Source organism: Oryctolagus cuniculus, chromosome 1 (genome assembly GCF_051225735.1).
Source record: "Oryctolagus cuniculus isolate XC-2025 breed Fujian yellow rabbit chromosome 1, ASM5122573v1, whole genome shotgun sequence".
Taxonomy (NCBI): domain Eukaryota; kingdom Metazoa; phylum Chordata; class Mammalia; order Lagomorpha; family Leporidae; genus Oryctolagus; species Oryctolagus cuniculus.
In genome coordinates, this window is record NC_142867.1 from 200,355,338 (window position 1) to 200,373,780 (window position 18,443).

At 40.6% G+C, this 18,443-nt stretch overlaps 1 protein-coding gene across 14 annotated transcripts in view; it reads left to right on the forward strand.

Annotated features, from left to right (window-relative positions):
• ZCCHC7 (zinc finger CCHC-type containing 7) overlaps nt 1–18,443 on the forward strand; it is a 268,423-nt gene that overhangs the window by 245,115 nt on the left and 4,865 nt on the right. For all 14 annotated transcript variants that reach the window (XR_016224337.1, XM_017337500.4, XM_002707981.6 and 11 more), the window contains one exon: nt 13,310–13,405. Coding sequence is in view for 13 of the 14 variants with exons in the window: in XM_017337500.4 (XP_017192989.1) it covers nt 13,310–13,405 (96 nt within the window). In the remaining variant the exon portion in view is untranslated. The remainder of the gene's footprint in view (nt 1–13,309; nt 13,406–18,443) is intronic.

Consider the following 18,443-nt stretch of genomic DNA (forward strand, 5'->3'; position numbering starts at 1 on the left):
TACATTGGAAATATTTAAATAGGGTGGTAAATTAAACTTAAACTAACATTTTTGCATTCCATGTAAAATTAGCTATGGCCCAGTGAATAAATGCCACTACCTTTAAAGAAAATTGGGATGCTTTTTAAGCCATGAAGATTTGGAGCATTCAAAGAGTGAATTACTGTGATCCTTACTGTCTTGCATATGTTCATTGTTCTCTGCTTACTGAGATTTTCTTTTTTCTTGTTGAGATTTTGAGGGGGAGGAGGAGTGTCTTATTTACAAAAAGATCATGAATTAGTAAGTTTAATAGCTCCTTTGTATAAAACTTGTACTTTTATTTTAGTCTTCAAATGTGTGTGTGTATATATATATATTTTAGATGTTTATCTCGTGTTTAAGTTGTGAATAATTGTTCACTTGGGGTTTATACAGACAGTTTATATCATCTACTCAGGTTAGTTTAACTTAGTTTTAACTTATTGAGAGAGATACATTCATGCAATCCCTTAAACTAATTGATTATGTAAAATGAAAATAAGAGTATACAACATACACTAGTGCAAGGTCTTGAATAATTAATGGCTTTACCATTGGTCATTTGCCACCTTTCAACCCATTGGTTTGTAGAACTTAAGTGTATGTGGCTAAAAGAGAGGTAGAGAGGAAGTTGAATGTATGTAGGAAATGTCAAATCAATAAAGCAATACTCCTTATTCTGCCACAGTTCAAATGAACAGTTTTTAAGAATCCATTTCCTAATAAAACAGATTATAAGAGATGCAGTTTTCTACAATTTTCATTTTCACCAGTGTCTGGTACCTTTCTCACATTTTCATGACCTGGACTAATTACCTCATGCGGTTGATGGGGGTTTTTTTGTTTTGTTTTGTTTTGTTTTGTTTGTTTTTATTTTTGTCTTTGTGTGTGTGTGTATGTGTGTGTGTGTGTGTTTTAACCAGAGAGAATATCGAAAGCATACGTGTCTACTGCATGCTAATGATGTGCTGTACATTTTTTCATGAATTTTCATAAGGATTTTTCTACGTAGCATGTGTGGCTTAATGATGTAATCACCCGATAGACTAGAAAATGCTCCAAAGGAGACGTTCCGGTCTGTTGTGTACATAATACATGTTTCAAAAATCTGCCTAATTAAGGAATTACCCAATGGATTGGGAGTCCATTGAGTACATGACATAGATTTTTAGTACATAAAAATAATTTTTATATATGGTATATATAAAAATACTGCTTTATAATATATAATTTTCATATATGGTACTTTCAGTGCCATTTTTAGGATGTGAGAGAAATTATCGATGTCCGTTAGAGTGCAAGTGATTTTTTTTTGCACTGAAAAAAGAATAAAAGGTTTTAAACCTTTATAAAGGAAACATTGTTTTAAAATAATTCCAAAGTTTTTAGCATAGGGAGAAAATTTCTCCCAGCGTCCCTCAAATACTGTGAATATTTGCCATATTGTTGTGCAATCAGCAGAAAGCTTTGTCCAAAACCATAAGCCTGGAGTTCAGGTCCCAGGTGTGAGAATCCAGCTCAAAAAACACTGTAAGACAGGGAGGAAAGAACATCAATCTGAGTTTTTGGTAACACCAGATCATCGTTTTTACCTTCTGACAGAGGAGGCTTTGATTCCATTCACTGTAAAATAGTTTGCCCAACTTTTAAATTTCTTCTTTGAAGCCTTAGGCCCCAGATTTCTTTTTTTTTTTTTCCCTTGAATATGTACTGATTAATTATGTTTTCAACAATACTAAAGGAAAGGGAAAGCATCCATTCTTTTTTCCCTGCCTATTTTATAAAAATAAGATATTTAGAAGATTGTATCTGATTTCTGGAGTAACTAGTAAAAAGCATTATCTTTAAACAGAAAAAAAGTATATTTTAAATTGAAACTTTTGTTCTGCTCAAATGTCAACTGACGCCATTAGATCACTTCAACTAATAGTCTTTGAATGTGATAGCAAGCTCTTGGTATGGAGTAATAATTTCTTGAGAAATCCTATTTGTTTACATGGGTTGTATGTTTTTTAAATACATGAATATTAGGGAGATAGTTGTCCTATTAGTGAATTTATTGCAAGAATAAATTGATTTGGAAACATGTTAAAAGAATAAAGTTGTTCTGAAACATGGAAATGATTCAATTTAAGTGGTATATATGCAAATGAAATTTGTTCTGAAAGATTGGCCCTAAGCTCTACTTTTCTCAGTGTTGTATTTGGTTATGAATACATATACCTCAAGTATTTAATGTATTTGTTTTTAATATATGTTCATATACCATGTTGGATTAATAAATAAAAACAGTGTGGCTTTTAAGCATATATATGGTTATATAAAGTAAATCCATTTTGCGTTCATGAGAGTAGAAAATTCCCTTTAATTAGTGAAAGTGATTGCATATCCCATATAGTAATGAGCTTCAACTAGATGCAAGCTCTCATTGGATCAAAGTCAGTTCAGATAAGGGCAGCTCAAGGTCACAGAGGGAGATGCCCAGCAGGTTTATTTGCATAAAAAATTAGTGTTAGAAATAGGACACTGAGGCTGCTTTGGCGTTTTGATCTCTTGGCCTTTGTCATGGAGATTCCTAGTAGTGAGGGGAGTAAGGCCAGTGTCCCAGATAATGATTAACTGTTTTAATGGCATTCATTCATTCATTCCGCACTAACTACTCATGCAGAAAAAAGGGTTATGTAAAATGACATTAGAAGAAAATCATTTGTAATCGTTGCATCGGGCTGCACTTTGAGGAGACATTAGGAGTAAATCCGTGGCGTGGTAGGCTTATGCTTTATCTTCTGATATTTACTGAGTTTACTGGTGCATGAAAAGCTTTCAGCAAGAATAGCAGATGGGATGGACCTTTCATAGGTAATGCTATCTACCAGGTTATTACTTCTATATATTGATAGTAAAGTAATCTCCAAGATATCACCCTACAAATATAGATTATTTAAATGTCTGTAAACCACCCTCCTCCCCCAACCAAAAAATCACCTGCTTTCATAAATAGTTCATTTGGTGTGGTATCCATTGGGTCAAAGTCTTTTAGATAATTTTTTGACTTAAAAAGTTCTGAAAAATTACATTCATTCCCATATTTTTTTTATTTTATTTATTTATTTATTTTTAACAGGCAGAGTGGACAGTGAGAGAGAGAGACAGAGAGAAAGGTCTTCCTTTGCCGTTGGTTCACCCTCCAATGACCGCCGCGGCCGGCGCGCTGCGGCCGGTGCACCGCGCTGATCCGATGGCAGGAGCCAGGAGCCAGGTGCTTTTCCTGGTCTCCCATGGGGTGCAGGGCCCAAGCACCTGGGCCATCCTCCACTGCACTCCCTGGCCACAGCAGAGAGCTGGCTTGGCCACAGCAGAGAGCTGGCTTGGAAGAGGGGCAACCGGGACAGAATCCGGCGCCCCGACCAGGACTAGAACCCGGTGTGCCGGCGCCGCTAGGCGGAGGATTAGCCTAGTGAGCCACGGCGCCGGCCCTATATATTTTATTTTTTGTCAGCAGCTTAGGCATGTGTGGCAGAACCCTGAACCTAGAACTAAACAGTTGATACATTCTGCTTTAAAATGAACCTGTAATGTTAATTAAAAGTAAAGACATGCTCTAAAGCAGAAATATTGAGTCACAAGTTTATATTTCTAACATTTTTAAAAGCTTAAAGGCTTTTCTTAGATCATAGTCTGAAAACTTGTTCACTGGAAGTCATTGAGTTTTTCCTACTGTATTCTAATACAGACATGTTCTCTAAGTAAGATCCAGACCGATTTCATTCTTAGTAACCCCTACTGTGTGATAGTTTATTAAAATTAGAGTATGTAGATGGCATTTGTCGTGTCATTTACTAATTGTTGTGAAACAGTTTAGATTTCATAACAATATAAATACTGTTCCTATTTTTATTAGTAATGAAAGTTTTTAACTAGTGGCGTTATTCAGATTGAATGAACATCCAGACATTTGCACTTCATCCAGAGATTCAAATGCAGAGTGAGGCTAAGTTTGAGATTACTTTAAAAATAAAATGACAAGTGCCAGCAATAAACATGCTTTCCAAATCTTGATTAAGAAGAAACTCTTCATCCCTCGAACTCTAAGTCTCAGTTTCTATTCTGTTTGCATTACTAATTTCTTTCTGATTTTTCCTCGGTATATTCCACATTGTCATTATGAAGTAGAGGGGACATGAAGGCAGCTATATTACTAATATATTCAAATTTTTAATATATCAAAGCATGATCCTACAGGTTTCTCTTAGTGACACAAAAAATTTAGTTTCCCCAAATATTCAAAGTATTATTAACAATAGCTAAAATTTATTGGATGCTTACTGTGGTCTGTGGTTTATGTGTGTATCACCTCATTGTTCATTCATTAATATTTATTAAATTCCATCTACATTCAAGGCCCTGATTCAGGAGCTAACGTACAGCAGTAAATAGAAACAGACCAAAATCCCTGCCATCATGGAACCTACTTTCTCCTTGCCTCGGGGTAGCGTTGAAAATAGCTAGACCAATAACTAAAATATACTTAGTGTCAGAGGTGATAAGTACTGTGGAATGGTACCATTGGAGGGAGCTAAAAATTGGAAAGAGGTGGTCAGGAAGGCCTTACTTAAAGAGATGACATCTTACCCAAGGCATGAAGGAGATGTGAATAGTGCACCAGATTCTACTGAGGCAGGATGGAGCGTACAAAACTCTGAGATACAAGTTTGTCTGGGGGGGTTGAGAGAATAATGAAAAGGCTATGGTAGAAGATTTCCTGTGAGAGAATATACTAGGCAAATTGTAGGATATTGTAAGGTTTTCTTGACTTTCACCAAGTGAAATAAGAAGCCATTAAAGCTTGGCTTTTTCTGGGGTATTATTTGTGAGGCAAAAAGAGAAAGAAAAGACCTACCATCCACTAATTCACTTCTCAAATGCCTGTGAAGACTGGGCCTGGCCTCTGGTGTGGCCTCCTCCTGCGAGGCCCGCGCACTGTGGGATGGTGGGGTGAACATGTGCATTTTATTAATGATCAAGCACACTTTTTAAAGGGCAGGCAGAAGGGGCGGAGCTAATTCAGGGAACACTAATTCTGTAGTATAGAGCCGATATTGGCGCCGCTGTGCTTCTCCAGTCAGCTTGAAGGTCACGTAGGCTACAGTAGCCTTCCTGATGGGCCTGGGCCACACCTGGGAGCAGTTTACTTGATTGGCAGAAGGGGAAGGGGAATGTGCCTGGGGTTCCTGCCACCTGCCAGCAGTCAGGCTAACCTCCTGCATGGGCTAGGCAGGCAGCCTCACAGGATCACCCACACCCTGGCTAAAACCAGAAGCCAGAAACTCAGTCCAGGTCTCCATGTTGTTGGCAGGGACCCTACCACTTGACCATTCCCTACTGCCTCCCATGGTGTGCATTCCCATTACAGTCTCTCTTCTATGGCCTGGGAAAGCAGTGGAAGATGGACCAACTCCTTGGGCCCCTGCACCCACGTGGGAGACCTGGAAGTAGCTCCCGTCTTTGGATCCGCCCAGCTCTGTCTGGTTCGGCCGTTTGCAGAGTGGACCAGTGGAGGAAGAAACTCCCCTCTTCCCTTTCCTCCTCCCTCCTCCCCTTGTCTCTCCCTTTCTCTCCCTCTCTCTATAACTACCTGTCAAATAAGTACATAAAATCTTTAGGGAGAAAAAAAAAAAAAAGTAATCAGGAGCCAGGACTCAAGCCCAGGCACTCAAATATGAGACACAGGCAACCCAATCAGTGCTTCCAACTGATAGGCCAAATACCCACCCACATCAGGGGGTTTTAAGTTGGTAAATATTATGTTCTGATTTATAAACTAGAAAGATCACCCTGTACTCAGAATAAGCTACAGAGGAGCAGGGATACAGAGACCAGTTACGAGGCTCATGGAATCCAAATGAGAAGTAATGGTCAGACCAAGATAGTAGTGTGTAGAGGTAAAGAAGTGGATTTTATAGAGCCAATGAGCTTTGATGACGATTGGGTTTGACGCAAGAGACAAGTTTGTTTGTTTATTTATTTGCAGATTAAGATTTTTTAAACATTATTTTATCAATATAAAGAGAACAGATCTCATGCATCCCACAGATACAACTCCAAGAAAACAACCATAATGCCCTCCCTCTCATAAGATTATTGATTTTTTTTTTTGCCTTAAGCAACTGGAAGGATAGAGTTGCTAAAATGAAAGGTAGTGGGAGGAGCATATTTGAGGATGGGGAAAGAGCAAAATTTGAATTAACATGAAATTTGAGATCTCTGTTGAGATATTCAGATAGAGAGACGTAAGTCTAGAGTTGAATGACCAAGGCTGAAAATAGGGATTTTTATAGTGGCTAAAGTAAGGATTAATACAAAACTGAAATTAGAGGGGAGCAGATTAGATGAGATTAGACAGAAGAAATGTAGTCTAAGAACAGAGCCCTGAGACTCTTCAGTGTCAGAGGGGCAGGAACCCCCAGAGGAGCCTGGAGAAGAAACAGCCAGTGCAAGAATCCCCTGGGGCCAGTACTGTGACACAGTGGGTGAAGCTGCCCCCTGTGCATGCTGGGTCAAGTCACGGCTGCTCCATTTCGATCAAGCTCCCTACTGGGAAAGCAGCAAAGGATGGCCCAAGTGCTTGGGCACCTGCACCCACATGAGGAACTAGAAGAATCTCCTGGCTCCTGGCCTAGCCCCTGGCCATTGAGGCCATTTGGGGAGTGAACAAGTAGATGGAAGGTCCTCTCTCTCTCCCTCTCTGCCTCTCCCTCTCTCCCACTCTCCCCCTCTCCTCCTCTTCCCTTCTTTCCCTCTCCCTCTCTCCCCTCCCCCTTCTGACTGTATGTCTGCCTTTCAAATATCTCTTTAAAAACATCTTTAAACTAATGTGTATGACTGTGTTCTAATAAAACTTCATTCACAGACACTGAAGCTTGAATTACATATAATTTTTACATTTGCAAAATATTCTTTTTTTCATAATTACTGTTTTTTAACCCTTTAAAAATATAAAAGCCATCCTTACCTTATGAGCCATACAAAAATAGGCATTGGGCCAGATTTGGCCTATAACAAAATTTGCTGACCCCTGTTCTAGGTATTGACATAAAGATACGTAGAGGACCAAGTAAAGACTCCTGCTTTCGTGTGGCTTACATCCTACCAATAGTAACAATAGCATAAGGGGTTGGGGTGGAAACAGATGATGGTATTCCACAAAGGTGGCCTTCATTCTGAGAGATGATGATGACAGTTGTGCCGTGGGGCAACTTTCCTTGTGTTCTGTACTGCTGGAGAGAAGCTGGACGTGCTATGGGTACAGGCATCCTTCTTGAAACAAAGTTTGCTTTTATCTATACCAATTCACTGAAGTTCCAGTTTTTAGGTAAGCTTGTGGATTTGTTCTCACCACCCCCAATCATCATTACTTCCTGCTTCGTGGTGTCCTTTTTTTTTTTTAAGTTTTATTTACTTTTTTTTTTTTAATTTATTTGAAAGAGTTAGAGAAGGAGAGACAGAGAGAAATCTTCCATCCACTGGTTCACTCCTCAAATGGCCACAACAGCCAGGGCTGGGCCTGGTTCGAAGCCAGGAGCTTCTTCTGGATCTCCCACGTGGGTGCAGGGGCCCAAGGATTTGGAACATCCTCTGCTACTTTCCCAGTTGCATTAGCAGTGAGTTGGGTCAGAAGTGGAACAGGCAGGACTTGAACTGGCACCTGTATGGGATTCCAGTACTGCAGGCCGAGGTTTTAATTCACAGTGCTAGTCCCCATTTTGTATCCCTTTATAAATAGGATCCAAGCCAGTGGAATTGTCAGAGGAATAAACATGTTTTCCTTTTCATTAATGAATCTTTCCTCCAAGGTAAGTTTTCTACAGAGCACTTATTAAGAGAGTGAATTGTTTTTTTCTATCATCAGTTTTAGTCCTGCTCACAGTCACCAACAAGTTCTTGAATACCTATACTAGTTTCAAACCCTTTACTGGTTTCCAATGCAACTTAAAATAAATACAGTGTTCTTCACCCTGATTTATAAAGCCTTAAATGATCTGATCCTTCCCCAACCTTCAGTAACCCCTCCTCATCCACTCTTCCTTCACCTACCACAATTCTAAGTTTACAGACATTTTTTCAAAACCTCAAATATGATAAACTTGCTCGTATCTTAGGACTTTGCACTACCTGTTCCCTGTGGCTTACTGTTTCCTCAGTCTCCTTGTACCTGGTTTTTTCTTGTGATGAGAGAGGACTATCCCAGAGAGGTTTTCCCCTAACGACTCAATCTAAGTCACTCCTCTGATTCGCTTAACTCTATTTTAATTATGTGCAAAATATGTATCACTCTTTAATATTTTGTGTGCACAAGCTTGTGTGTGTATGCTTTGTTGATTTTATTTATCTTTCTTCCACCACTGGAGATAAGTGCAATGATTTTGTCTTGCTCATTTCCCAATTACCTGATCCTAGCAGAATGTCTGATGTATATTAGGCACTCAGAAATTTTTTTAATAAATTATTAATTTATTTACATGCATAAACTTAGGCCACATGCCCAGCACGGTGAAAGAGTGCTTAAACGTGTATTTTACTTTATTTGTCCCATTCTTTTCTTCCAAGCACAGCCTGATATTTTTTTAAAAAGTCATCTATGGGGTTGGCATTGTGGCATAGTGGGTTAAGCCACTTACTGCAGCACCAGCATCCCATATGGGCACTGATTTGGGTCCCAGCTGTTCCACTTCCAATCCAGCTCCCTGCTAATGCACCTGAGAGAGCAGTGGAAGGTGGCCCAAGTCCTTGGGCCCCTACTCCCACGTGGGAGACCCAGAAGAAGCTCCTTGCTCCTGGCTGGCCTGGCCCAGCCCTGGTTGTTGCAGTCATTTGGATAGTAAACCAGCAGATAGAAGATCTCTCGATATTCTCTCTCTTTTTCTCTCCCTCTCTCTGTAACCCTGACTTTCAAATAAAAGAAATAAATCCTTAAAAAAAGAAAGTTATCGGGGCCGGCGCTGTGAAACAGCGGGTTAACACCCTGGCCTGAAGTGCTGGCATCCCATATGGGCGCTAGTTCTAGTTCCAGCTGCTCTACTTCCTATCCAGCTCTCTGCTATGGCCTGGGAAAGCAGTAGAAGATGGACCAAGTCCTTGGGTCCCTGCACCCGCATGGGAGACCTGGAAGAAGCTCCTGGCTCCTGGCTTTGGATCAGTGCAGCTCTGGCCATTGCAGCCAATTGGGGAGTGAACCATCGGATGGAAGACTTCTCTCTGCCTCTCCTCTCTCTGTGTAACTCTGACTTTCAAATAAATAAATCTTTTTTTAAAAAAAAGGTCATCTATATTCTGATCCTCAGCATCTTTCTATGTATAATAAACCCATTACAATTTTACTTGTGCCTCAGCTCTGCAAATGAAACTACTTAAAACAGTTTTCAATTGTCAACAACTTCCTGATTGCTAAGTCCAGTGGATTTCATAGTCTGATCTTATGTAACACATCAGTAGCTTTTAACAACTTCCTCCTTAAAACATTACCTGTTCTGCCTTTACATCCAAGACATCATCTCTTTTGATGTTTCTTTCCCTTAAACTATATATGCACATGACTCCAATTTTATGTCCAAAAAAATAACCATAACAACAAAAAGGGCAGGCATTTGGGACAACTGTATCCCATATTGGAGTCTCAGTGTTCAAGTCCCGGCTCCACTTCCCATTTAGCTTCCTGCCACTGCACACTCCGGAAAGCAGCAGATGATGGCTGAAGTACTTTGGGTCCTTGCCACCCCCATGAGAGACTTGGATTGAGTTCTTTCTAAGCTCCTTGCTTTGGTCTGGCCTAACCATGGCTATTGTGGACATTTGGTGAGTGAACCAGCAGGTGGAATCTCTCTTTCAGCCTTGCATGTGTAAAAGTCATTTCTGCTTAATAATTATGTCTTTTCAGTGCTCAACTACTTGAAGAAATTTGTGAATCTCAGATGAGTAATACCTGCCTCACTGTGCATACTTGTTAAAACTCTGCTTAATGACTTCTAGTTTGTCTTAATTTATGAACCACATTTTGAACTGGAGAATGTGAAGCTTTGCTAGTATGTTTTTTATTGTATCCTAATTAGTAATAATGGCTGAGGTGATAAATTCCATTTTGTATAACATTCACAATCATTTTCAGTAGAAAGGATTGTTCAGGGGACCAGTGCTGTGGCATAGGAAGTTAAGCCACCACCTGCAGTGCTGGCATCCCATATGGGTGCCAGTTCGAGACCCAGCTGCTCCACTTCCAATCCAGCTCCTTGCTAATGCACCTTGGAAAGCAGCAGAAAATAGCCCAAGCGCCTGGGCCCCTGCACCCATGTGGGAGACCTGGAAGAAGTTGCTGGCTTCGGCTCTTCCTCTCCCTCTTCCCCTCCCCCTCCCTCTTCCTCCTCTCCCTCATCTTCTGTCTCCGCGACTCCTCCCCCCCACCCCCGCCTGTCTGTAACTCTGCCTTTCAAATAAATAAATAAATCTTAAAAAAATTCAGGATTGTTTCCTCCAGTTTTCCATTTTATTAAACAGGAACTGAAAGTAAAGTTTTTTGAAGAGTATTTTATTACCTCTGCCATTATTTTCCTTTGTCATGACAATAAAATTTCGCAAACTACCTGTTTGCAACATTACACAGCAAAACTAGTTGACAGACTAACACTCTGTGTTGTAGGAGCCCAGTAAAAAATATAAGAAATAAACTTATCCAGGTTTATGCTCATCTTACATCTTTTCTTCCAGTTTCAAATGTTTGGGGGGAGTAGGGATTAGGTTTTTCTTTTTCTGTTAATGCCACTGCCTCCTCAGAGGTTTTACTCTATCTTTTTTCTCTTTTCTCTCCTGTTTTGTTTTTAAAGATTTATTTGTTTGAAAGAGTGACAGAGTTCTGTTCTCTCCCCCAAATGACCACAACAGTGGGGCTGGGCCAGGCTGAAACCAGAAACTCAGAACTTCTTTTAGGTCTCCCATGTGGGTAAAAGGTACTTGGGCCATCGTCTGCTGCTTTCTCAGGTGCGTTAGCAGGAAGCTGTACTGGAAGCACTAGGGCCAGTACTCTAAACGACCTTCAGTATGGGCTGTGGGTGTCCCAAGTGGTGGCTTGTTCCACAACCCCTGTCCTGTGTTTTGTTCTTGACAGGATTGAGCACCTTCAGTGTGGTATGGCCACAGACCCATGTTTTGCTTTTAAACACTGATTTTATTTACTTTATTTGAGAAGCACGAAAGAGGGAAAGAAAGAGCTCCATGTGAAAATTTAGCCAGGGTTCTTGCTCTTGGCAGGTCTGCTGCCAAGCGGCCTTTAAACACACACACACACACACACACACACACACACACACCCCAGAATGACAGTAAAAGAGAAAAAGGGAAAGAGATCTTTCTTCCACAAGTTCACTCTCCAAATAGCTGCAACAGTGAAGGCTGGGCCAGACCAAAGCCAGGAGCCAGGAACTCCATCCAGGTCTCCCAAGTGGATAGTAGGGACCCAGCACTTGGGTCGTCATCTGCTGCCTCCCCAGGCACGTTAACAGGATGCTGGATCAGAAGCAGAGGAGTGGGACTCAAACTGGTCCTCTAAGGGATATGGGCTTTGCAAAGCAGTGTTTTAACCCACTGTCTCATATCAGCCCCAACATTGTGAGTTGTAATATACATACTGAAAAGTATGTTAAAATGGGTACAATTTAATAAATTAGTTATGTATCATTTTTACATCCAAATGACTACTACCATGTTCAAGAAATAGAAAATTACAGCTGTCGGGGCCAGCATTGTGATACAGTGGGTTAAGCTGCTGCTTGTTATGCTGGTGTCACATGTGAGCTCTGGTTTGAGTTCTGGCTGCTCCACTTCCCTTCTAGCTCCCTGCTAATGACGCTCCTGGAAAAGCAGCAGAGAATGGCGCAAGTACTTGGACCCCTGGCACCCACAGGGGAGACCAGGATGGAGTTGTAGGCTCATGGCTTTGACCTGGCCCAGTGTCAGCCATTGCTGCCATTTGGGGAGTGAACTAACAAATGGTAGATCTCTCTCTCTCTGTCTGTCTGTCTGTCTCTCTCTCTGTGTGTGTGTGTGTGTGTCATTCTACCTGTCAAATAAATAAATCTTCCAAAAAAAAAAACAACACATTGCAGCTATCCCAAACCTTCCGTATTCTGTTCTGTCCTCTCTGGAAATGATCACCATGTTGGTGTTTGTGAGTAATTTCTTTGCTTGTCTTTGTAATTTTTCACCTCTGTATGAATCCTTTTACTTCTTACCCTACTGCCTTCTGCTTTTTCTACTCTGTAACTGCTTAGAAAATTCTTACAATAAGTTAACCCAAGAATTATTGTCACTTTTAATAGTTGTTTCTTGGTCTTACTCTCACTAGAGCTCTGCTATATTTGACATTGTAGATGAGGTCATCCATGAAACTAGTCTCTGAGATCTGTGACTGTCCTGTGTCTCTGCATCCTTTAACTCATCCTTCTCTATCCTCTTCACAGGCCCTTCTCATGTCCTATAAAGGTTGCTGTGTCCAGGGTTCCATCCTTAGTCCCCTGCCACTCCACAGTAAACTTTTTTTTTTTTAGGATTTTATTTGTTTACTTGAAAGTCAGAGTTACAGAGAGGCAGAGAGAGAGAGAGAGAGAGAGAGAGAGAGAGGATTTCCATCCACTGGTTCCCAGATGGCCACAATGGCCTAGCTGCACCAATCCGAAAGTGGAAGTGGAGCAGCTGGGACTCAAACTGGTGCCCATATGGGATGCCAACACTGCAGGTGGTGGCTTTATCTGCAACCCCACAGCACTGGCCCCACTAAACTTTTAAGAAGCAGTATTTCTGGCTGACGCCGTGGCTCAATAGGCTAATCCTCCACCTGCGGCGCCAGCACACCGGATTCTAGTCCCGGTCGGGGTGCCGGATTCTGTCCCAGTTGCCCCTCTTCCAGACCAGCTCCCTGCTGTGGCCCGGGAAGGCAGTGGAGGATGGCCCAAGTGCTTGGGCCCTGCACCCACATGGGAGACCAGGAGAAGCACCTGGCTCCTGGCTTCAGATCAGCGTGGTGCGCCAGCCGCAGCGGCCATTGGAGGGTGAACCAACGGTAAAGGAAGACCTTTCTCTCTGTCTCTCTCTCTCTCACTGTCCACTCTGCCTGTCAAAAAAAAAAAAAAAAAAAGGCAGTATTTCTAAGGAATCCCTTACCTAAAAAGAACTCTTTTGGAAACAATAAAATTTTAATTTTCTTCTAACATTTATTAAACATTCACAAATATTCATGTTGCAGATCAAACCTGGACCACCCAAAAAGCCAAAGACTCCTTCTGGACAATCAGCCCGAGTGTATTGCTACAACTGTGCACAAAAAGGCCATTATGGACACGTAAGTTTGAGTTTGAGTGACGTTTGAGCGTAAAGCCTTCTGTTGGCAGGTTGTGGTTGCTAAAGAATGAACTCGAAATGCATATAACTCTGAATGCTTACTTTTTTCATAAGTTAACATTCTGAGGAGTGACAATGTAGGCTCATCTAATTTAATTCTTCTTTCTCTGCCAGAATTACAATGTATCTGAGCATATTTTTCTGTTTTAGTTGTATGTGAGCAAGTTAGGCTAAAACAAATAGTTCACAAAATTAATCACACAAGTAATAGTGGTCAGTAATACAGTAAGAGTTCTTGTGAGTTCTTGTGTTACTATTCTGACATAGCCACATCATGATTTTAGATTTTCTGTTTAGTTATCCAGTTCTCCTTGTTAACCATATTCAGTTCAGTCTTTATCTCTCACATGCAAACCTTGATACTCAGTAGTGGAAAGACAGAAGTGGTGCCTAAATGACTTGCCCATCTATTTCACAAATGCCCAAATGCTATATCTAACTAAAAGGGCAAATATTTTTGAATTCTAAAGTGCTGAGAAACTTCTTATTCTGAAGAGGACATGAGACCCCAAACCAGTGTGAAACCAGCAGCTCATCCCAGAAAGAAAATGCAATCAGAATAGACTTACAGCCTATACATATACTCTTGAAGTTTTGAGGCAAAGGAGGAAAGACAGTGGCACAAGAAACAGAAAATCCTTATGGAAAGATGCCTTCCCAGTCTCCAGATTGGCTTCTAATGGCTAAAATAAACTAATATCAAATCGTATATGATGGTAGGAGGCAGAAAGCATACAAAGGCTTTAGAGTCCTGAAAACAGGTAGGGGTGTAAGCAAATGGATTGGGTATTAGGGCAGGTCACCTCTTGAATTCCAGCCATGGCACTTGGGAGAGACAAAAAGTCTGGGAAAATAAAAAGAGCAGGTAGAGTCTGTCAACAGATGGAATTTATCTTCCATATTGGGACAGCAGGAACCCCAGAGGTGAGGGGTAGAATATGAAAGCTAGATTGAGGCTCTGAGCCTCAGATTTGATTTTTCCTTTGCTACCAACTTAACTATGTGACTTAAGTAACCCACATGTTCCTCTGGACCCATTTTATCTCCAAAACACAAGCGATCTCTCAGTGATGACATTCGGATGCCATTTCCAATGTGATTAAATTCATAGCAAATGGAGAGATCTGTAGTATACTTACTCACTTCTGTAGACCTCACATTGAAAACCTAACTGGAAAAGACTTCTTTTACAAAATTATCATCTCTAGATCTGTTACTACGTGTGCATTAATCCTTGTTACCAACATGTAGATGTTGCCAACATCTTTTAGGAAATATTCACATAAGCAGCCCACTGCCATGCAAATCACATGGATGTATGATTTATGCTTGCTTACCTCTTTAAAGCAAAGGGGTATGATTTTAGCATTTATGTTTGTTCAATTAAATAAAAACAATTAGAATTGGATGCTTACTGCTTACTAGTCCCTCCTGTTAATGTAGATAGGAAATATATTAAAAGCATTTGGAATTTATCCCTGAAATCTAGATTTAGATAATTTTTAATTTACAATAAAACAAATTTGGCAGCCTCATCACTGCCATAGATGAAGAACTCTAGATTATTCACACTAATGAAGAAGATCAGTGGTGTGGCTAATCCAGAACAGTAGATAAATTATATAGCCAACTATCAATTGTCTGTGCTAATGGAGGGGACCAGCGATGTGGATAATCAAAATATAATTTACATTTAGCTTTGGAAAAACATTTGTAGTACTGTATAGCTCTGTGAAGTCACATCAGTCTAGACCACAAGGATCCAAATAGGAGCTCACACAGGAGTCTTCCACTTCAGTTTCAGAGAGTCAGCCCTGTAAATGTTGTTACCAAATAGTGTCTTCATGTGAAAGATGTTCTAAGATAAACATGACATCATCCTCCCCTAAGTCCACTCACACTCTGATTGGGGCTGCAATAGCAATCATAGTCATATGAGACTACCCTAGGAGTATATGAGAGGGTGAACTGGGACTGGGACAGTTAAAAGGATCTGTTGAGGTGGGTATTAGCTGAATGTATTGAGATCTCTAGTACCTTTCTGTGATCATAATTTGCGCCTACTATTTTATGCTTAGAATTCTTACTAGAGTTAAAGTTGAGTTCCAATCTACTGTTGGACCTAGAGTATTCTAAAGATGACTCTATTAGTTAACATTGAGTTGTGTGTTTGCATGTGTATAATCATGATGTTACTGATTAGCAGCCTTTCATTCGGTTGTGGTTAGAATCTTAGACCCAAATCTTTCATGATATCCTTTCTCTTGAGAATAGAGTCTTGGAGCCAGCACAGACAGCAATTTATGACAGTATATTTTTATGATACAAATAGGTTTGCCTTACAACTTCTAGGACCTGAAAAATTCCCAAACAACTCAGAAAGCCACACAAATTAAATCTGAAGGTAGTAGAATGATTAAAATACTAGAGACAAGAAACAAAATTATTGAAGTAGAAAACATTTAAATAGCATCAATAAAACCAAAAACTGGTTCTTTGAAAACTGCTTTCAGAAGAAGAGACCGACCTCTGGAAAATCTATTCAAAGAACAACAAAAAGTGAATAGTGAATGAAAATAGTGTAATTTTTTCGTTTTTAAAAATATACAGCTCAAAGTTACACCTAAAAATGCAAATAAAATAACTCTCTGACAAAATATAAACTAGTAACAGAAAAAAAAACTTATGTGAATCAGCCCCATTAAAGAAGTTGAATAAATTAGCCGGCGCCTCAGCTCACTAGGCTAATCCTCTTCCTTTCGGCGCCGGCACACCGGGTTCTAGTCCCGGTTGCCTCTCTTCCAGGCCAGCTCTCTGCTGTGGCCAGGGAGTGCAGTGGAGGATGGCCCAAGTCCTTGGGCCCTGCACCCCATAAGTACCTGGCTCCTGCCATCGGTTCAGCGGAGGGTGAACCAACCGCAAAGGAAGACCTTTCTCTCTGTCTCTCTCTCTCTCTCACTGTCCACTCTGCCTGTCAAAAAAAAAAAAAAAAAAAGTTGAATAAATTAATCAAAATTTTTCCCTCTGAAACTGACGCAGACCCATGCCTTTTAAAAAAATTATTTTATTTATTTGAGAGGCAGAGTTACAAACAGAGAGAGGGAGAGACAGAGAGAAAGGTCTTCTATCTGTCGATTCACTCCCCAAATGGCCACAATGGCCAGAGTTGGGCCAATCCAGAGCCAGGAGCTTCTTCCTGGTCTCCCATGCAGGTACAGGGGCCCAACCACTTGGGCCATCTTCATTGCTTTCCCAGGCCATTATCAGGGAGCTGGATCGGAAGTGGAGCAGCCAGGACTTGAACCAGCGCCCATATGGGATGCTGGTGCCACAGTCACAGGCTTAACCTACTATGCCACAACGCCAACCCCCAGACTCATGCCTTTATAGACAAGTTTTTCTTTTTCTCCTTAAAGATTTATTTATTTTATTTGAAAGGCAGTGTTACAGAGAGGGAAACAGAGAAAGAGAATCTTCCATCCGCTGGTTCACTCCCCAAATGGCCATATCAGCCAGAACTGGGCCAGACTGAAGCCAGCTCTTCTTCCAGGCCTCCCACATGGGTGGCAGGGACCCAATCACTTGGGTCATCTTCTGCTGCTTTCCCAGGCACATTAACAGGAAGCTGGGTCAGAAGTGGAGCAGCCAGGACTCAAACTGGCACCCATATGGGATGCGGGCACTTACCTGCTAGGCCACAGTGCCAGACCCTAGACTTGTGCCTTTATAGACAAGTTTAATCAAACCTTTGGTCAGAAACAGATAATCCAAGGAAATGCTACCCAATTTATTTTGTGAAACTGCTATAACTCAAAGCCATTTCAATATATTTATGTAGCGACACCATTTTTATAAAGTCTAAGAGATACAAACTTACACTATTATTCATTAGAATATTCATTGGTTAAAGAATATAAAAATAGAATGGCAGATACCAACTTTACAACAGTGTTAACTTCTCCAAATGGAAGGAGACAAAGGAAAAGCCAGAAGCAATTACACAAAGGGTTTCAGTTACATCAGTAATTGTGTTGGGTAGGACAGAAGTCAAAGTAAATGTTATGATTTGATATGAGTGATAAATACCAATTATTTTCTGTATAAATATGTTTTCTGGATAAATTACTTTCTATACTTAAGTGTGTATTTAGGATGATTCCTAGTTATTTTAATCTGCAAATTAAGTACATAAATGTATTGCTACAACTTGGTCAGATATCTTAGAAGTACAAGTCCAGTGTACAATGCCAAAGTTATGATCAGCTAAACTCTGGATATTTCACATACTTTATAAAAAGTATTCTAATAACTCTCTAGCACTTAGCTAAGAAATATTAAACATTTTAAAATAAATTTTAGGCAAGATGGCAGAAGACAGAAATGAAAACATTCTAAAAGGAAGCCTCTTTCAAAGAAAAGGTGTTCCAGACATACAAAATGGATGTATGCCACATATCATGATAAATAAACCTGCTCTGTGGAGAGGGGTTCAGCCCAAAGGATGTGGGTTTGGGAAAGAACAGCCGGGGGAAGGCCAGCGTCATGAGAACAGGGAGCTGTCCCAGGGAAGTGAGAGTGCTGATCCTGTCTTGCATTGGGTACAAAGAGGAGATTTCCTTTGCAGTGTCTCAGAATTACCTAGGAACATTTCCAAAGTAGACATAACCCACACCACTCCCACCATTAGAGTTCCTACTCTTACAAGTAGTGAATGTTGAATCAAAATAAGCTTGCAGACTACTGTTATCCAGAGCAAAGAACTAAGAATTTATGCTCTCCTGTTGAGGATGAGAAGAGACCAGAGAAGCACTTGATAGAAGGATCTTAGAAAAAAACAAAGAAAGTACTACTAGTAATCTAAGGCTAAATAAAGTAAACTCTCTAGCAGAAGTACAAGGCGAGTGCACTTGGGACCCATTCCTTGATGCTGTTAACTCAGGCTGGGGAAGAGATTTGGCAGGTCAAATGGAAAAAAATAA